Source organism: Vollenhovia emeryi, unplaced genomic scaffold (assembly GCF_000949405.1).
Source record: "Vollenhovia emeryi isolate VEMERY1.0 unplaced genomic scaffold, V.emery_V1.0 DF939187.1, whole genome shotgun sequence".
NCBI lineage: Eukaryota > Metazoa > Arthropoda > Insecta > Hymenoptera > Formicidae > Vollenhovia > Vollenhovia emeryi.
This window is the reverse complement of record NW_011967179.1, coordinates 816,741-837,923: the sequence shown is the minus strand read 5'-3', so window position 1 is coordinate 837,923 and position 21,183 is coordinate 816,741. Positions and strand designations below refer to the sequence as shown.

The window sequence follows — 21,183 nt, the reverse complement described above, 5'->3', positions numbered from 1 at the left end:
TACAACACTGTACAACCGCTAACAACCACGTTTACGCAATTGTAGAATAGCCTTTATGCGTGGTCTACAATACGTGGAGTAAGCGTGGAGTAAGGAGTAAGGGAGAGCCCTAACTTCTAGCTTTTGGTGTAAGGAAGCTGAAATACGGGCATGATTTTTAAAATAATTGTAACACTGATTGATGGCATTTTGATTCACCGAGAGTAAGCCTAAGAGCTGAAGTAGGAGTAAGAAATAAAATGGATTTATTTCCTTACTCCTACTCCTTACTCCAGCTTACTCCATGTATTGTAGACCAGCCTTTGGTTAACCAATATTCCAATATTGTATCAATTTATATTAATAATATAGTATTTATATTAGTACATATTGTATTATAGTTTCAATATTAATCTTGTAATTATTATTGTATATTATTTATTCCATTGTCAATGTTGGCTTTACGTTGGGAAATATTGGCTAATGTATTTCCAAGTATTACAACTCGTACTGGGGCAGTGTTTATCCAGATAGCACATTTTCTCCGAGGAAAATTTTACTTGAGAAATAGATTGAAAGCGCTCAAAACAGTTTCGGAATGGCCGTCGAGTAAAATATTCCTCGGAGAAGAAGATTTTGGAATCCCGAATCTAAATGTACGTTCCTAAACTCATTAAAAAAAAAGGGCCGCAACCATTCTGTCACTATATCATAATAAACTTCTAACGAATAGAATACTTCAAGACAAACTGACCGTGGTTGATTCTTCAAGAATTCCTCAGACATTCAGTTTTCTAATTCTGCAGGTATTCTTTAAAATAAATTCTTTATGAACTTACGTTGTGCTATCTGGGGTAGCCAGTGTGTTTTACTAGCTTAGCTTAATTCATTCTTTGTCTTTTCCCAACTGTTACGTAAGACAGAGAGACAAACTTGAATTAAACTAACAATTAAAGTTAAATGACGTTGGTGAAAACGAGCATTAACGTTTAAAGCACCTCTACAGATTTTGAAATGACATGAAAGCACGTCGGAGCTGCGACTGGCTGTAAATCTAAAAAAAAGCAACGTAAAATTACATGAGCGACTCCGAATGTTGCCACAGATCGCGACTGGGACGCGATTCCGTTCGATAAAACGGAACCTCGACTCGGCGACGTATCGAATAAGGTTTACTGCTGATTTCCGCTCGTTCGCTCCACCTCAATCGCATTATTATCTTTACTCCGCGCACGACTTCGTAGGCTCGTGTATCTTGAATGATTGCGCGCAATAGCCCCTGTTTAAACCGGAGAAGCGGTGCCGCGCGCAGGCACACCGACGACGAAATGTAACAATAGGCCAGGCAGACGCGCGCGATTAGCAAACGTTTCGTGCGATCGTCCACACGGCAAATCGACAAAATCGAGTCTCTCGACTGATCTCTTCCGAACGTGACAGATCCGATTCGCTCGCCACCGAGGGGGAAACTGCTGACCAAAATCTTGTACAATGCCCACTAATGCCCAGTGGGCATTACTTTATCTTATTTATCTTGTTTAGCCTTATTTTATCTTTCTAATGCCCCAGCAAGGCCTAATGCCCAAACTAATGCCGCAAATCTGTACAGCACAGTGCCCTCAGCGGTTTACCCCTCGATTTTACCGGAGAGCGCGTTAAAAGTGACGTTGGACCAAACAGTTTGCGGAGCTTGCTGGAGAGCTTTCTCGGGAATAACTTAAAAGTTTGCGAAACTCTTTCGCATTTGTAACGCTGCAAGCGGAATAATTAGCGGGCGCCGTTTACATTAACTCGCGAACCTTCAGCTTAGGCTGCTAATTAAATCTGCGTTGAAGCCGGACGAATTTGCACTCCCGCGATTCGGCGCCTCGAGACTTTTACCTCCTCGACGAATAAACGTCGTAATTAAACGCGGACAAAGTTTGTCGACGTTTTATCCTTGTACGAGGAGGAAAAGAACCGTGCACGGTCATCGTGTTATTTTAATTCCGTTATTATTTGAAAAGCTGCTTAAAGCGTATTGTTCCGTTCAGCCTTGACACGTAATTCCGCGATTACATCATTAATGGTTGTCCGACGGATTAAGTGCGTAAGCGCGTGTATCGTTGGTATAGAATTCACGCCCTCGAATCGTTCTGCCTGGGAATATTGATGTAATTTTCCGCGCCGCAGTACTCGCGCGTTTCGTCACTTACCTATTATTTCTCGCCGAGTCACCGGCTGTCGTGCATGAAAGCGACCACGCGATTTTCAAGTGTTTATATTTGTTTCCCGCGACATTGCATATCTCGAGGCTGAAATTACGCCGAACTCCGTGGGTTTCGCAAAATTGTACTTCGAGGGCTGAACCGCTGATCAAAATCATGTACAACATCAATGCCTACACGGGGAGAGAACTTTCTCTTAAAATTTACCCTGAAAATCGTGCAATCGTGGGACAACCTGGCATTTTGAGCTTTATTCGAGTTTTTTCAAATTTTACCATACATTTTGCTAGTAAAATTTCAGAAAACTCGTAAAATTCTTCGAAATGCCGTATTGTCCCACGATTACATGATTTTCAGGATAAAGTTTAAGAGAAAATTCTCTCCCCGTGTACCAATGCGTTAAAATTCGACAGTAACACCCGCCAATGCCCAAAAATGCCGTAAATCTGTACACCATAATGCCCTCGGCTGTTTATTCCTCGTTTTACTTTTAACAGTACGGCGTAAATATTAACTTACCAAAAGTGGAATGGAACTTTTTTTACATTTTTTGTTTTAACATAACGACGTGATTTTAAAATGACTAATTACAAAATAACACGGCAAAACCGTACTTTTCTCCTCAAGTTATTCCTCGTTTTCATTTCGTTTCATATTTGCAATTAAATGCGAAACGGCAAAGGATGAACTTTGTATTATGTCCTTGCTCTTATCGCAAATTATTTCGCTGGTGAATTCAACGCTTTTTTTTAAAATAAGTTTGTTGTATAGACATAGTGAATATAGACTGAGGCTGGTATTCGTAGTCGATTCTTATTTAATTAAAAACACATTAAAGGCTAGTTTATGCAAAGCTGTAGCCGTTAACCTAGTCAGAATCGATAAAAATTAACCAGTTACAGTCAATTGTTCTCTTCACTTTTAGTTGCCAATGTTTACCGATTCCGACATAAGTTCACGATTACAGCCTAGCATAAATCAGCCTTAAGAGTATACTTAAGATAATGTTAAATGTAAGAACGGTCTATGAATACCGGCCTGAGCGTCCTATTGGATAAGCTGAAGCTTGTGAAGAGAGAGACAGAGACAGAGACAAGATTTAACAAGACGTTCTTTCTCTGTCTCACCATCGTGACAATTTCACGCCTGTGTAGCACTGCGCAAGCACAATTCTTTTCTTTTACGACGGTGTAAGACAGAGAAAGAAAGTCTTCTTAAATCTTCTCTTCCTCTCTTCACAAGCTTCAGCTTATTCAATGGGACTGAAATCTATATTTACTATGTCTACGTTGTTGCAACAATGGGAAACATAGCATTCGTTCGTTTGAACGCTGCGAAAAAAAAACACGAGGGGATTATTTACGTTAAAGCGCGATATTTATATTAAAAAGGGAGGAAATAGGCGATAAGTTAGTTTCTGCCGCGTACGATAATGCGGCAACATTGTCCGGGGCAGCGTGATGAATCGCATTTGCATTCGATCAGTGCGCGCCACAATGAATTTCTGAAACGCGTAATTATCATACGTAATGATATAAAATCGATTGTATAAAAATAGCCTTCAGTTTTTGCCCGGTGTTTCTGGATGACGCGCGCATTTACAATTTTATACCAAGTTAAACCGATTATTCACGCGCGATATTTTACGAAGCCTCGTTTACGCCGTTGAACGTATTTCGAGTCGTAACTGGGTAAATATTAATAGAAATGATTATTTCATCGGTGAAGATCCCGTGGGCGATCTATTTAACGACTTTCACGTATATTCGTGGAACTAAACTCGTGAACGAGAAAACAATTTTTAATCAGAGTTAAATAAGGCCGTTATATGATACAAATCAAACAAACGAGAGCGCCTATAGGTCCGAGCAAGATGTTGGTAGCCCAATTGTGATCTGAAATGTGAATTCATATACCGTTTTCCACCTTGTCCTGCCCGCCGGGTTTTAATGTTAGGTCGCGTCGCAAAGTGCCGACTTGTCGAGATATACGTCGCAGAAAGACGTACCTCCGCTCGTTATTTACGTCAGTAAATGATACGTTCTTATAAGTAGCCTATACGGAACAATGAGACGCGTTAAAATAATTATAATTGCAGATTTGCGCTTGATTTCTTGTCCACAGGTAAATGTCAACTGAAGAGCAAACACGAGGCAGAATGCAAACTTCGCGGATCCTAGGCGTGTGCCATCGCCTGATAGAACTAATTGTGAGAGGAATATTGTTGTTAGTCGCCTTCGTCAGAGGCCCGGCGGAATCTCAACCACCTATCAAGGATTTAACTCTCCTGTACAGCGCAACCACTTTAGCGTTAAAAATTCGCAACAAGCATGTAGGCACTCTTTACTCTTTGTACACTGAAACTTTTTGCTCGAATGAGCGATAAATTTGAATAACTCGCTTTTTTTATCAGCTCCTACCAGTTATCATTTTGTAGTCAGTCCTTCGAATTATCTGATAACGTGGCGAAGTTTTGTTTGTGAATCGATCTTCTATTTGTGATTAATAGCATTGCGATGCTTATCTTAAACATAATAAATACGAAATCACAAAGCTTGCATAACAGGGACGTATTTTATGTTTTGTCATTCCACTAAATCGTTTCTTCGAAGCGTAAGAGAACTGGATCCGTGTCGCTATAAATATGTTAATAAAATGACCAGGATAAGCCTTATTGACTGTCTACACGACACACTTCCGCCAATGTCGGCTAAGTTGATCACGCAACTGCTTATTCACAGTTAACTTCGGAAGATGTGGTGTCTTCGTATATAGAAAGAATCAAGGAGATTCAACCGATACTCAACTGCGTAGTCGCGGAACGCTTCGAGGAAGCTCTCAAAGAAGCGAGGAAATGCGACGAACTGTTAAAATCTCAGGACGCTCCGTCCGTGGAGTATCTGGCCAAGGAGAAACCATTGTTTGGCGTACCTTTTACCACCAAGGTAACTTGTTACTCGTATATTATTTATTACTTAATTACATTAGAGGTTGATAGTAGATCAGACAGCGATTAGGCTTTTACCTTTTGCTATCTATTGTCGTAATTATGCGATTCTAATCTAAGAATGCTATTTGTATTATTGCAGGACTGCATCGCGGTCAAAAACATGCGGCACACGGCCGGTCTAGTTGTACGTAAGAACACTATCGCTGATAAAGATGCAGAGGTGATAAAATTAATGAGGTCAGCTGGAGCCATACCTCTGGCGTTGACAAATGTTTCAGAACTGGCAATGTGGTGGGAAAGTAGCAATTGTCTATTCGGTATCACCAAGAATCCTTACAATACAAGGTACAATATATCTTATGTCATCGTAAACGTCAATATACTGCGTAATAAATTGCTTCGTAAAAATTATTTGAAACTTTGTTATTTATCGATACACGCTTTCGATAAATAACAAAGTTTCAAATAATTTTACGCGTAAATAATTATTGAAGTTCTTTAACTTAATGCTCGGTGTATATTACAAATATGCCAATAGGCAACGATTGCGAAATTTCTTCAATATAATTGTGACTTGTATCCAAGTGTATGACAAAAATCATAAGAAGACTTAACCCTACAGGAACTCTTATTTCATCGTTATCCACTTTCAGACATATTGTAGGCGGCTCTTCGGGCGGTGAAGGCTGTATACAAGCGGCAGCTGGATCACCGCTTGGAATTGGCTCGGACATTGGTGGCTCTATTCGTATGCCGGCATTCTTCAATGGGATTTTTGGCCATAAGCCAACTAAGGGTGAGGAAGATTGAGGACTTGGATAACACGTGCGTTTCCTGTTATGTGTCCGCATTGTTAAAACATCACATTTTCATTATAGGACTTGTGTCGAACGATGGCCAATATCCCAGTGCACACAGCTATGAACAGGATCAATTACTTGCAATTGGACCTATGTGTAAACACGCGCAGGATTTGTCGTTAATTCTTAAAATTATTGCAAACAAAAATGCCGACTTATTAAAGTTAAATCAGAAAGTTGACATTTCGAAAATCAAGGCAAGTTGACTTATATTTAAAAAAAATTTGACTAACATTGAAAAAAAAATTCAATTGTTATTTCTTTAATCTAATCTTACTTCGTATACGCATGCTTTTGCAGCGAAGTATCAGGATTAATAATTTGTCATGCGATAACCCCAGATAACATGCATGTCTAAAAGACATCTTTAAGACGTCTTTAACACGTCTTTTAGACATCTTTTAGACATACACGTCTAAAAGATATCTTAAAGACGTCTTAAAGAAGTCTTGAAGATGTCTTTTAGACAAGCATGCTATCTGGGAACCAGGAAACGATATTTCTATGTGATTTTAGCTCTATTACATGGAGGATGACGGTGGTCAGCACTTGCTTTCGCCAGTGGATCCAGAGATAAAAGTTGCTATGAAGAGAGTGGTGAATTATTTCGAGAAAGCGCACAAAATTAAAGCCACAAAATTAAACGTAAAGAAGTTCAAGAAGAGCATGGCCCTCTGGTTGGCGAACATGGCGTGCAAGGATGAAAAGGACTTTTCATACGAGCTAACTAATAGAACTGGTCAACTTAATATCTGGTTGGAATTCATTAAGTGGATGTTATTTATGAGCAATCACACTTTGATCGCTCTTCTCACTGCCATGTTCGAGAAATTTGGTGTGAAACATGGGAGTGAGATACATGTACGACTTATGCAACAGAGTAAAGACCTTAATCAAGAATTCAAGGTACCGCTACGTTTTGTTTCTTTATATTGTAAAATTTTAATATCAAAGTGTACTTCGAGTGTCACCATGATGCATACATGGAAACACACGCGTGATGTTTAATATTTTTCATATTATTTTAGGATATTTTGGGAGAAGACGGTGTGTTTTTGTATCCAACCCATCCAACTGCAGCTCCAATGCACCATGAACCGTTGTGTAAACCATTCAATTTTTCTTACACTGCAATCATAAACGTGTTAGGCCTACCAACTACGGCTTGTCCATTAGGTTTAAATAAACAAGGACTTCCCATTGGAATACAAGTGCGTATTGGTATACGATATTCTTAAAATGGTGTGCAAAGTTAAAGGAGTGTTTTATTTGTGTATTTTAAATTACACACTTCAATCATATAGGTCGTAGCGGGACTTTATCAAGATCATTTAACTTTCGCTGTTGCGGAAGAGTTGGAGCGAGGTTTCGGAGGATGGGTACCACCGGCAATAGTAGCTTGACGTCAATACTGTCATAGACAATAATTTTATGAATGAATGACACACATATAGCCTCATCTTACCAAACCCTGCCATCTTTCTCTGGCAAAGTATTATATTTATATTAAAGATTTTCGTGTAAACACACTATCGAGGTAAAGTACAAATTATATATGAGTATATATACATATACATATAAATACACATATACATAACATACATATAACATAAATATACATATATAGGTACATATGTATATATAGACATATTTATACATATAATATATACGTATGTATGGTGTGCTTGATTTAAGCGTGTATACTCAGTTTTTTTAAATAATAAAGTTATAAAAACTGTGTGTTTTCAAATAAAAATTTTATTTAAAAACTATACGGTGACTGCAGCAAATTAAAACAAATTTTCTTTAGCAATGCAAGTGACAATAACTGAAAATCACACTATATCAATATTGAATTTATAAAATATCTTATATAATTTGTATATAAAGTAAATATATTATTTCACATTAAAAAATATAACTAGAGAGTATTAAAAATATAAAAACAATTTAAAACTTGTTTAAATTTTTACAACTTTTTTATTTAAAAACTAACAGTGTATATACTTACACTAAACACACTATATGTACATATATATGTGTATGTGTGTGTATATATGTACACGTACTTATGCTCGATATGCATTTCTAATCTAAAATTTCTTATACAATATTTGATATTCCGTAAGTTTCATGATGTATAATAAGTTTAAATGGTATGATTATGTTGCGACTTTTGCATTTACAAAATTCCAAGGAAACATTTGTATTATATGAATATGTAACAATCTTGTGACCAATTGTTTATTAGGAATTCCGTGAAACAATATAACGATCAATGTTACGATATTAACATATGCATATAGCCAATCGTATTGAGGATGCCACCTAATTCAACATAAAATAAGAACATCGCGGTGTACATACGCGCGCTCTTACATGAAACGGGAAGTTCTAAAGTTTTTTTTTTCAAAACGAAACAGGAAAAATGTATGTATACAAATATTCAATTTTATGTTGATATTTATATATTGGATTGCAGTATTTATATACCTCAGACTTCTACGTAGCATTTTCTATTTTCGTACGTGATGTATGCGAAATCAGATGGTAGCAGGGTGTTTCTGGTAATATGTGATAAGACCTTCGATAGTTATTTAAGACATGTATTGATGTTGAGATTTATACATATATATTTTATCTACCGACAGAGAAATAAATTTTTATTACATTATTTCATCACAATTATATCCTCATATCCGTTGTTCTTTTTTTTTTTTTAGCATTACTAACATGCTGACTAACGTAAACTATTTTATTGATATGTGTTCGAGAAAGTATACCGCATATATATTTTATACTTCGCTTAGCTTCTCGAATGTTCCTTAACCGGGACGTACCGTTCGAGAGACCAGGGCTGTTATTGCTTTCTCGTTTCTCGAGCTCTACGTCGTAGGTCAACTCGAACTAGTCCGGAATAATACCGTGGTTATCGGTCCGTGTTTAGAGTCGAGCGCGAACGATCGAATTTCGAATAGATAAGGCTCAACTAGTTGCCGGCGAAGGAGACCGTCCGCGCTCTCGGAGACACTTGTGATCGTAACTTCAACGCGGAGAGATCGCTCCACGTTAGATGTAAATCGGAGTTGACGTAATTAAAGTATTTCTTAACGAAAATTTCCGAGATTAATTAATCTCCACTCTGCTCCGGCGAACAAATAAATATTTTCGGTGGACGCGCGTAATAAAAGGGAAACGCGCGAACAATATGAATATTTCCAAAAAGCAAGATAATTGTTTAGCTTAATTAAATACTTTCGCAAGTAGTACAAGATAAATGAAAAAAATGCAGATTGTAAGTTGTCGCGTTTAAAATATATAATTTTAAGTTAAATATATAATAATATATCACATTGCGTCAAAATTATCGTACATTTAGATGCAGTGCATAATAAATCACGTCTTATTGTTAGAGTTCTACAAATACTATCTTTATGTTACATAATATATGTGTAATATGTAAAAGGCAAAACACAAACAATTTTATTGGTGAGATAAACAGTCGCTGGAAGAATAAGTTTCGATACGTTTAAAATACAGCTAAGTTTGTAGGCTGAGAAAAATTGAGTTTAGTTCGTAGATGCTTTTAAAGCGTCTATGCACGTTGTTTACAAAAATATGTAGACTGTATCGAAAAAATATATTTATTTTGCTATTAAGTACGAAGCGTGATCTCCATAAAACTAGGGCTGTTACTTTTGATAACTTCGAAGATTCGAGGCTTCGAAAACTTTACTCGTGCGAGTGGCGAATTTATTGTAAAATATTGCATTACACTGTGTAGTATGCAGAATTTATTAATATAATGATTGTAAAATATGACAAATAGGTTATTTCGAACTTGGACGAGATTCGTAAATCATGATCACAATTCTCCAGCAAAGCGTGATTAAACAAATATATAATATACATATGTTATAATACTTCAAAATTATAATTCAGAAGTAATTACCTATTTTTCAGCATATATAAATTAATACTTTTTATTTGCAATATTTTTTATGTTCTTTGAATAAATTCGCCACTCACACGAATAAATTTTTCGAAGCTTCGAAGTGATTCGAAGCTTGGAAAGTTCGAATGTCGAAGCCTTCGAAGGAAATCACCAGTTCTAGATAAAACTGCATTATTTGTAAATGTGTATGACATTATGTGACATGAGTATGAACTTCCACGAAGTCTCATATTCACTCGTTCTTCAACTCTCATAACAGCAATTAAAGAGGCATTTGACCATAACACACCCGATTCCCGTGTTAAAATGTGTAAAGAATGATCATGAAATACCATGAACGGCCCTTATCTTTCTATTACAGCCCTGTGATACTAATTACATCTTTTAGGAAGAGCTGCCTATATATAATTTGTAAAACAGGTACCACAGTTTTAACAATTGTCATAATCGTATAATACTGTAAAAAAACAGAATATATCGTGCTTTTTTTTATAAGCTTCAGTTCAAATTTAATATTTTTGCACGTTTCACGTAAGTACAGTTTAAGGGTAAAAACGTCCGAGGGCTTTTCAGTGCGCTTTGAATTCTCACTTCTAACGGTATTTTAGGATCGATATAAAAATTTCACCTTCTGATTTTATACATTCTAGGAGAGCTTCCGGAAATCCGCAACCAGAGAAGCACCAAACCAAATTACACTTAGGAAGATAGTCCAGAAGGAAATGCGCTGCTATTGTCGATAATAAAAAGAAATTACAATGTCCCGAGAATATTGGAGTTTATTCGCAGAATCGCGTCGCTTGTAAGAAGAACTCATTGTCAGCGGGAAGAGATTTCTATCAGCAGGCATTACAAGTACTTAGATCTACGGAGATCGCCGTTACGTTATGAGATTCGTTTTTTCCGACGGCGTTTCGCTGTTGCCGGTGGCGATGAGAGCTTTCCCTTCCAATCTATTGTCTAGCGAGTTGTCCTTGCTGCTCTCGCTGCACGTCCTGCTGTGGATCATCTCGAACTCGTTCAAGTTGATGTCCGCGTCGAGGAACTCCAAGTCATTCGTATCCCTGGGCCGATCCGTTCCGTCGTCGCGATGATGCGTCTCGTCTAGATTTCCGTTAGTGATTCGTTCGTGTAATTGTTCTTTGACGCCGTCCTCGCCGTTTCTTGTCGCAAGTCCCGTCGTCTCTTTCTGCCCGTTTGATCGCTTATTTATCACATTTAGCTCCACGTCCAACCGCGTCGCCCTCCCGGTGGAGCGCTTCACGTGATCGTCGGAGTTGTTCAGAGATGTTTTATCCGCGTTCGTCGAGACGTTCGGGCTATCGCTCGTCTGAGGGTCTCCGTTTGCGGTTTCCGATCCGTCTCGAAGGCTGGGCGGTTCTTGCACGTCGATGTGACGCTCTTTTCCCTTTTTAGCGGCGGCGGCAGCGGCGAGCTCAGCCTCTTTCATCGCCGAGTGGATGACCGGCTCGGCCCACAGTCCCGGGTTGAAGGCTGGCCCCGTTCCGCCGAGCTCCGCCGGCAGGATGTCCGTCGGCAGGTGTTCGTGAAGCGTACTGAGATTGTTGCCGTGCAGATAAATCTGCGAGGAGAGAAAAGAACGATAACATCTTCTCGCGCTTGGCGATTATCCGTAACGAGCCTAAATAATAATTTGTAGCCGTTTATGCATCATACGACCGATTTACCCCGGGCATTCACCTTGTCCTATGTTGTTCCCGCTGATTACGTTGGTTACACGAGCAACGGAAATCAATTACACTATCTTCTAGGCGTGACAAACACGGGACGCTAAATCGGAGTTAAACTGATCAAGCCGGTCGATCCGCTTGCGTGCGGACGTGATAATAAATTTTTACGACAACCGCCAATAAAAGTTTACAGTTATAATTATTCCTCGGCGCGGCAGCCTCGGTCATATGCAACGTATCTCGGAATATGATAATTATGTAACGCATCTCAGAAATTTTTTACTCGCGCTCGTGCATGCCTCACCTTATTCCGCGTCTTCTCGTCCAAAAACGGCTTCACCAGGGCGAGAGTCGCTTGGACGTAGAGCGGCGCCGAGAGGAAGTGTATCGCCTTGAATCGGGCGGGGAATCGCCCACGTAGAGCAGCTATTAGGTTTCGCAGAGCCGCTGCCCCCAGCGCGCCGCCCTGCCGTAACGAGAATCCGCTCCAGTCTATCACGGCGACGAAACCGGATTGCTGAAAACAAAAAAAGGAGCGTGGGTCATCGTTGAAATGTTCGGACGGGTTGTAATAGTGCCCAGCGACTCCAGCGTGGACGCCGAGCCTAGACCGGTCGTCTAGCTGATTCAGCTGAATGAAACCCTGATGTAAAAATACTAGGTGAAACATTGCGCATGTAAGCAATTTTTAGGGGCAAATTGTTCACCGGCTGCATTCAATGATGTGCAGCTTGAAGGTTTGGGGCAAATTTCTGATGGGCCATGAGTGCGCATCCAAGGAAATGTTAGGCCCGGTCTACAATGAGTTGTTAGTCGTTAGTCAGAAGTCGGAACTATATGTCGGTTCTTTTTCTTCTACCCAGAAAGGAAAAGGATCAACATATAGTTGCGACTTCTGACTAACGACTAACGACTCATTGTAGACCGGGCCTAACATTTCCTTGGATGCGCACTCATGGCCCATCAGAAATTTGCCCCAAACCTTCAAGCTGCACATCATTGCGGTTGAATGAATACACCTGAATGAATGAAACGACACCGGTTGCCGTTGACTGAACCTTAGGGTCCGTTAAGTCCAATCTACAATGTGCTCTTTGCGTTCAGAAACTGGCTGGTAGCCACGCAGAAAACATTTGTGCGCGCGAATATCTAGCATTATGACGACGCACTGGGATAGGATTTTGCTTGCGTTGTTGAGCCAGTTTTGTACGCGAGTTGTTAGATATTTGCGCGCAAAATTATACGTTAATACATGAGCTAACCACTTGCGTGCAAGAGCACAGACTAGCCATATCTTACGAACAAAACTCCGGCAAATCTCGTACAAGTGCACGAGAATAAGACAAGCAAAATTTGCACGCAAGAATCCTAGTAGCACAGTGCATTGGCTAAACGTTGGCTAAATATTGTCCGACGTAAAGCCAATATTGGCTAAGGAATAAATGTAAATATTGCACGATAATAATTATATAATGTTAGATCTATATATTGGCCAATATTTATCAATGTAATAAGAATATTGGACTAATATTGTTTCAATATTGGACCAATATTGGCTAAATAAGAGAAGGCGTCCATCTTACAATATTGGACCAATATTAGGAATACTAGACTTACATTATTTCCCAATATTGCGCCAATATATTGTGCTACTAGGGAATTGTTATCTGGGTAATAAATACGTTTAAAAAATTTGTGCAAATTGGTAAATTGTACGTTATACGTTGTATGTACAATCGTACGTTGTCGACGAATTTTTTCGAATGTTTCTAGACGCAAAGAGACGCATTGTAGACTAGGTGTTAGAGACGTGTTATCGTCCAACTTTGAAGGTGTGGCTATAAGAATGTACGCGTCCAAGTGACGCGAATTATAACATTGAATTTATTTCTATACTCGCTATTATTAATTATTTTTGTAGTTGTAATATTTTGTAGTATTGAATTTGTATTAATGAAGAACTTGTATTTTTGTGATTTCACGTCAAGACAGAGAAGCTGTAGCCTTAAGATACGGTGAGCTCTTAAAAAAATATATACATCGCTTTAGAAATATAGCGAAAGCAGTCACTGGGTAATAGCTGATGTGGACTAAACGAGCTACTAAGAAATGGTGAATGCCGCACCTGATTTCGAGGATCTTGAATAAGTATCTCCAGAACTAAGAAGATCGCTCGTTGCACGGACAACGCTGGCACGGCCACGGGGTCCCATTGCGACGCCAAAATAACCAGCACGCATCTCCCTTTCCTATAGCAAGTCACGATAAAAACATGAAACAATGAAATTAAGGTAAATGACTAATAAGCACTTATTACAAATAGATTTTTGTTTTAGTCCACGTTATTAAAGCAATAATTAAGAGAATAATATTGTACAATAACGCAATAATAATAAACACAATAATAAGATCAGGCAATAAGAGTCAAACGCGGGTAATAGAGCGTATTAAAATAACATTAATACATAAAGAAATTAAAATTAAAAAATGAATTTCGACTTCTTTTTGGATCATCTTCGGCGCAGTAAAAATATACAAAAGAATAAATTAATTAAAGGTGGCCAAATCACATTAAACAGTAAAGTGAAAAAAACGGTGCCGCTAAGTAAAATAAAATTCGCGTTTTCTTCCTGAAAAGCTTGGATCGCCGGAAGCATTTAAATATTGGGTAAATAGCCTGATCAAGAGTACGTTTGCGTTCGTGTAAAAAAAAATGTACGTGTTAATATTTATGTGCAGGGCGAAGCTTGTTAGTCACGCGTTTTCCGGCACGTACGCGGCGCGTGCCGATAGCGACGGAAAGGATAAGGCCGACGTCACACTATCCATTTTTATCGGCGAAAACGAACCGGTAAAAACGGATAGTGTGACAGCAGCCTAAAGGCCTGCTGTCTTCTGTTCTAGTTTCGAGAAATGTGTAGCCAATCAACTTGCGTCCATTCCATAAAAGCATTTCTCGAAGCTAGTACTTGGACCAGGTTCTAGCATCGTGGACACAGGCCTTAAGAATAAAATGAGCAGGGGCTCGATTCTCGAATTCGTTCGAAAGAGAAACGTATGCGAAAATTCTTCTCTCACGGAAAAGTTGAAAGTCGATTGGTTACAAATCATGCGAATAGCCAATCAACTTGAAACTCTTCCGTAAGAGCAGAAGTTTCGCATACGTTTCTCCTTCGAATGAATTCAAGAATCGAACGCCAGTGCGTCCGTCGCAAGACTGGCTCGGCTACGGAGATGATATAGTTCGTTACCTGTCACGCGCGGGCAGGACACCCGGTATGCCTGCGCGGAGCGCGCGCTGCAACGCCGGGTCCCGGGCGGTGAGATTGCCGAAGATATCCTGGCGATGCGTTATTTGCGCCTGATAAGCGGCTATCAGGGCCGCCGCCTGCTCAGTGCGGTACTTCCGGGCTAGCAGGAAGCGCGTGATATACTCGTCCGTGCAATGCTCCAGGTCTGGGAACAGCAAACGGCGGCCGTCATTGGCGATGCTACTCGCGATCGGAAGTAATTCGAATGCAAATAATCCCCGGAAGCGTAATACGCGACATACGCCGAACATATTAATATTCTTTTCCAATCGTCGACCCTTCGCGTTTTCGTAATTAATTGAGGCAACGTTAACCTTCGTAGAAGTGGCTATAAATATCTTCGGTTGACCGAACGATAGAATAGCTGGGCTTTCGTACTTTGTCTCCCGTTCATTCGATCATCACTGCGGGTCGCCTTGTACTTTGATCTTGTGTTGAAGGTCGTCTCAAGGTGTGATCTTGAGAAATTGTGCAATCGTTTCTAAGTCTAAGCCTGAATTTGAGACGATCTTGAATATAAAATTAAATGTAAAATAAATATTATCGCTCAAATATACTATTTAAATGAGGCGCAAAGTCCTCCCAGATGGCACAGTAAATTCGCAAAGTATTCTTCAAGTTTTCTGCCTAATGTGGGGTCTACAATGTAGTCTCAGAGTCGTAGTTGACTATGATTGGTCAATTCTTATGTGTCTAACTGAATTAACTAATTACAGTCGGTTATTCTTACAACTGCCACTCTGGGACTCGCATTGTAGACCCCGCATTTCTAAATTGTAATCCTTCAGGAATTCATAGAAGAACACGATAAGAATGATTGGGAAAATTGCACGTACCATAATGAACTTCTGGCGAATACTTCAAGACGAACTGATCGTAGCTGATTCAAGAATTCTTCTGATATTCAGTTTTCTAATTCTGCAGGTATTTCCTTTAAAATGAATTCTTTATGAACTTACGTTTACCTTTGTGCTATCTGGGATCCTTACAGTAAACCACTTCTAGGAAGGCTTAGATAATAAAAATAACTTCCCTCGGAAGGATTATAACAGATTCCTCTCAGACGAAAACTGCAGTTTCAACGTCAAACCGGTAGATTTGTTGAAACGTTAAAATGACACGCTTAGATATTTTTGTAAATACACGGAGAGAATTTTCCCTTAAAATTTATCCCAAAGAACTTTATGATACTACAATAATAAAATGTATACTAAGTATAATTACAAGTGTGAAATGTACGGTAAATTTTTAATTAAAAATTAAAACACGATCACATGATTGTCAGGATAAATTTTAAGAGAAATTCTCTCCGTGTAGTAGACCCAATAAAGTCCGTTGGCAGTCATTGCAGTTTCACCTCACCTACATCCGGCATTTGTCGAAGTATAGACCTGACAGTCTTAATAGCCAGCTTCTTATCACGTTTATCGAATCTGCCGCCCTCTTCGTAAATGCTAAACGCCAAACTGCTGCGACCACGAGCGGGATCGCACCACATATATTCGCAGTACTCGGACATCTTTCCTCCCCTTTCCGGAGACACGCGTCAATGATCTGAAACATTGCAACAAGACAACAAATTTGAAGTCAATAGATGAAACACAGGACCGATATGAATCTAATGAAATACGAATAATTATAATACGTCATTTCTTTCTGCTCAGAGGTGGGTCTTATCTACCCTAGTTGCACAGTGCATTGGCTAAACATTGGCTAAGCATTGGTCCAATGTTGGTTATATTAGAAATGCATTGGCCGATATTGTCCAAATATAAGCCAATATTGGCCATGGAATAAATGTAAATGTTGCACGATAATAATTATATAATATTAGATTTATATTGGAAGTGCATTGACCCATTCTACCAGTTCTACTGCGTTGGTAGAAACGGGCATTAGAAAGACAAAAGGACGCGCTCGTTCCGCCTGAAAAATGCGCGCGCGGAAACGCTTATCGCGGAGCCGCTGATGTTTCGTTTCCATTTCCGACTTATTTAATTTACGTGACCCCTCACCGGGACGGCACGGGTTTGTGTTTTATTATCAACGAGACGGACAACGAGCGAGCGACACGAGCGAGGAGAAACGCGCCCGTTGGCAAAAGCGCGACGCGCTCTGAATCATACGTAGCGCGTCGCTCGACTACACACCGGGCAACAAAGAGAACGTGCGTTACGTCCGACGGCTGATTCGCAAAGTGGCCTACGTTAGCTTACGAGCCGCTCCCATTGAATAAATAACCCGCGATTTATCTCGTGAACGTTTCCCGTCTCGATAATTCGCGATTTCACGTTTCTCGATGCCGGGAGTCAACGCGAAATAGCGCGCGCGCGCGCGACTCGTACTCGTTATGTACTCGGAGGATAAGTTAAATCCGAAGAACATCTAGAGAGGTGGCATGTGCGAATCAAGATTTTTTTTATTATATCGATACTTTTTGGTTTGAATCCAAAAGAGCCAACCACGTTCTATTCTCACAGCCCCGGTGGTCGAGCTGGCTAAGACGCCCGTCACGGATTTTAGGGAGGTCCCAGGTTCGAATCCTGGCTGGGGTAATATTTTTCGCAATAAGAATTTTAATCGCCAGATATGGTCAACAAAATCACCAATATTGTTAATTACTACTGGCAACTTTTAAGAATATTCTTACTAGTTGATAAAAACATGGTCTACATCTTTGGCACATAATTGTACAGAAGATGAGCAGATGGAGGAAACACTAATGTTGCCAACATTAATGTTGCCTCGATCTGCTTATCTTCTCTGCAATTATGTGCCAAAGATGTAGACCATGTCTTTATAACATTAATGTTATTTAAAGACAAAGTGAAGCTAAAGAAGCATTCTATAGGATTTCTGATGATTGTAGGTACATTTTATTGATTCCCCTTAGGGTTACAAGGCGTTTTTGAAGGAACGTGCCCAAACCTCTTATAACACCTCTCTCTATATCCACTTCTCTATGTGGCGATCGAACGAAAAACCAACAATGTTTTGTTTGGTTTTGAACCCAGGTCTTCGGATTACCAGACCAGCGCACAATCCTCTGCGCCACGATCGCCAACTACAGAAATAGCTGGTATAATTTGACGTACTTAATCCAAGTAATAATTCATAACCAAGATTATTATTCCGACATGCTCAACAGTTGTATAACAATTACTAATATTTTATAAGACGTCTTTATTTCCGTTTTCATATATTCAGCGAAGAAATCAAAATTGATTCTGCATTGGGTAGTCGGACCCTTACGTATGTGGATCAAGATCCAGATGCATTAGATTGTATCGCTGTCGTAATTTCTGGTGCGATAAAGACATAAAGACATGGTCTACATCTTTGGCATATAATTGTAGAGAAGAGGAGCAGATCGAGGCAACATTAATGTTATTTAAAGACAAAGTGAAGCTAAAGAAGCATTCTGTAGGATTTCTGATGATTTATAACTCGTTTTATACGGAAATAACAGACGCACTTAAAATGATAGTAAATTTATTCACAAGATTATTTCCCGAGGTTAGGTTAGCAGGTTGCTGTAGTTTTGCTGTGTTTGGAAAAACTGCCGTTGATGAAGACAGTGAGTAATCTTTTCTTTCCTTCTTATTATTAGTGGAAACATCGTATGCCTACCCCAGTGAGAAATGATTCGTCGATCGATGTCGATCCGCCATCGTTTCTAACTGAGTACAGATCAGTATATGATTTCTCCTTTTGTTTCAGGAAACGGCAATGAGCAACGTGAATCTAAGAAATCTGAACTTAACTTTGATGCTTCAGTTGCTGCGGTTTTAATAACGCTTACACTTGGCGCGAGACACTACCGTGTCTCGTGATAAACAGAAGCGCGACGAGGCTCGGACTCGAAGGATTTCATTTTGCATTTCACTTTTTCCCTCGCGCTAACAGCGATGCCCGGCGCATTGCCCCAAGGATGATTCACCAGGGGAACCGTCCTTGCATGAAGACGAGCGTCATGCGAGCGCTCTTTCGACCGGTTCGGAATAATTATTTCGCGAAAGTTTCGCATGACCTTGCAACGGGAGAGCGAGCGAGCGAGCGATCGATCGATTTCGCGATCCCTTACACTTTCCAAGCGGCCGGCCCGGTCGAGACGCGCGCAGTCGAATTAATCACCTCGGGACACGACATTTTGAGCAAAAAATCAGATTTTCCGTCAGTGCAGCGCGAAGTCTTGCCGAGACATCGCGATCGCGACAAAGTCGAATCGGAAAACGAAGCTATATGCGTTCGCGTTTCTGCGAGAAAATCGAAGAAGATTGAGGGACAGATTTGACTTTCATTTTAAAATCAATTATACGATGTTGATTATTATCAACGCTAACGAGCCGCGATGAATGAAGCGATGAGAGCCAAGATAATCCGCGAATGTTGATGAATGAAATTGAGAACGGTCGCGATATCCTGAGCGGCGAGCCGGAGCCGGTTTCAGAAACGGTACTCGGGCGTCTCGTAAGTTGATGAAGAACGTAAAGTCATCAAAATCGTTGCCCGCGTATAAATTATGTCGCAGAGTTTTCCTGTCGCAGGTCACTGATCTCGAATCCGTGATACACGGCAGAAATATTCCATATACGTAGCTGTTTCGATGAATTGCGCTGATTGTGTATCCGATTAATAGATGCCCATTCGAGAAGACAAATAGAAATCTAATGAAAGCAACATTCGTCAAAACAGGCCTGCACAACGTGGCCTAATTCGTGCCGTTACGTCAGACTTATTTCTGTCTCGGTGAAGCTTACCGAACCGATAATTATTGCCTCGGCAACGGGCCTACCAGTATGCAAATTAAAAGCGACGGGGAGAAAGAAGAAAAGTAGACGCGAAGAACGATTACGTAAGGATTACAAAGCCTCGGTAGAAGTGGGTAAAAATCGGCGTGAAAGAGAAGGCGCAAGGTACACGGTACTTACAGCGTACGCGGAACCCCTTGTGTCCAGGTCCCGGAGGGTAGAGAAATTCTCGATTCCTAATCGGCGAACGCGATGGCGAACGAAATCGTCGATGTACCTGACGCGTCCGAGCGAGCTGTGCGCGCGATGAAGAGTCACTTGGACTCGCGGCGGCCGATTCGTTCGAAAGTGTCAGAGCGTTGAGAAATACGAGACGGAGAGCGAGGGGTAATAACCACAACGGGATTATTACGGTGCGAGAGAGACAAAAAGAAACGGAACGGAGAGAGAGAGAAAGAGAGGGGAGGGACAGAGAGGGAGAGAGCGAAAGAGAGAGGAAAGCCCGAAGCCGGTTACCGATTTGCCGTTGACTCACCGGCTCCGTGTTCGCCTTGCACCCCCGCTATTGTGATCTCGTCGTTGCGATCCCCGAAAACTTGTTCACGGTCCACTAGGTGACTAGACGCGGAGTATCGCGTGGCGCGCGACTGGCGCCGTGATTATCGACGAGCGGAAGGTCGTCGGGGAGACGTGAGTGGGTGGCTGAAGTATACATAACTTTTGCATTACGAATCGAGAGATTGTCTTGGGGCATTTCTAGGATTTTAGTCCGTGAAATTTCTGTCTGTCTGGGCGAGGGGAAAAGAGTTTTCTTGGGGTGGATTTCAAAAGGTCCCGTGCGACACCGCAAGATTGTAGCAACGATAAAATGTCAGCTTTCAGAAATATGAACATATAACATTGTAGTAATGGTTCAACATATTATATTATTGTAGATTTGACACAAGTCGGCATAATAGCTTCATTAATTTAATTTAATCCAAATAAAATAAACGGCACGATTTTTCACATAAATTCATACAACAGCACGTAAAGGAGAATTTTTGCTCTTTGCAAACTTATTTATACTTGTATGTATAATAATAAGTAAAGGGAGTTCCCTATTATGAGATAGGCTCTTAATATGTATATAATGTATAAAATGTATAAAAAATAGTATATGGCAATATTACACATTCTAATATATTTTTTGAAAGATAAGAAACAATTTGGAGAACAACTTAAGAGAACACAAACTGTAACAAGAACGTTCTATATACAGGGTGAGTCTTTCCATATTCGACAAAATTTTTGAGAAGGTAGAACGGATCGAGATGAACGGAAAAGTCCTGTACCATTTTGCAATTTTCGTAATAGTTAACGAGTAATTAATTATGAAAAATCGTTGTCTTAGGCCGGCCTACCGCCCAATTCGAGCGCGTGGCAAGATGTGACCGCCTGGCGATCGATATTGCTATGCGCACATCTCGCCACGCGCTC

At 40.2% G+C, this 21,183-nt stretch overlaps 2 protein-coding genes and 1 non-coding gene across 8 annotated transcripts in view; 2 read left to right on the top strand and 1 right to left on the bottom strand.

Moving 5' to 3' along the window:
• The window catches only part of LOC105562503 (fatty-acid amide hydrolase 2-B), a 19,062-nt gene extending 11,455 nt beyond the window's left edge, over positions 1-7,607 (top strand). For all 4 annotated transcript variants that reach the window (XM_012013400.1, XM_012013403.1, XM_012013402.1 and 1 more), the window contains exons 2-9: positions 4,311-4,518; positions 4,928-5,131; positions 5,276-5,481; positions 5,790-5,932; positions 6,015-6,193; positions 6,513-6,902; positions 7,025-7,207; positions 7,301-7,607. In XM_012013400.1, the coding sequence (XP_011868790.1) occupies positions 4,315-4,518; positions 4,928-5,131; positions 5,276-5,481; positions 5,790-5,932; positions 6,015-6,193; positions 6,513-6,902; positions 7,025-7,207; positions 7,301-7,399 (1,608 nt within the window). In that variant the 5' untranslated portion in view covers positions 4,311-4,314 and the 3' untranslated portion in view covers positions 7,400-7,607. The remainder of the gene's footprint in view (positions 1-4,310; positions 4,519-4,927; positions 5,132-5,275; positions 5,482-5,789; positions 5,933-6,014; positions 6,194-6,512; positions 6,903-7,024; positions 7,208-7,300) is intronic.
• Positions 7,608-9,989: 2,382 nt separating this feature from the next.
• LOC105562499 (clavesin-2-like) overlaps positions 9,990-21,183 on the bottom strand; it is a 17,942-nt gene continuing 6,748 nt past the window's right edge. For 2 of the 3 annotated variants that reach the window (XM_012013389.1, XM_012013390.1), the window contains exons 2-6: positions 16,316-16,507; positions 14,894-15,098; positions 13,768-13,891; positions 11,947-12,159; positions 9,990-11,533 (exon numbers count right to left, since the gene is read on the bottom strand). In XM_012013389.1, the coding sequence (XP_011868779.1) occupies positions 10,832-11,533; positions 11,947-12,159; positions 13,768-13,891; positions 14,894-15,098; positions 16,316-16,472 (1,401 nt within the window). In that variant the 5' untranslated portion in view covers positions 16,473-16,507 and the 3' untranslated portion in view covers positions 9,990-10,831. Of the gene's footprint in view, positions 11,534-11,946; positions 12,160-13,767; positions 13,892-14,893; positions 15,099-16,315; positions 16,508-19,884; positions 20,396-21,183 lie in introns of those variants that run through there. The other variant, XM_012013391.1, reaches the window with a different exon arrangement.
• Trnav-cac lies at positions 17,433-17,508 on the top strand. Its single transcript is given in 2 exon segments — positions 17,433-17,468; positions 17,475-17,508. It is a non-coding gene; the product is annotated as a tRNA-Val (tRNA).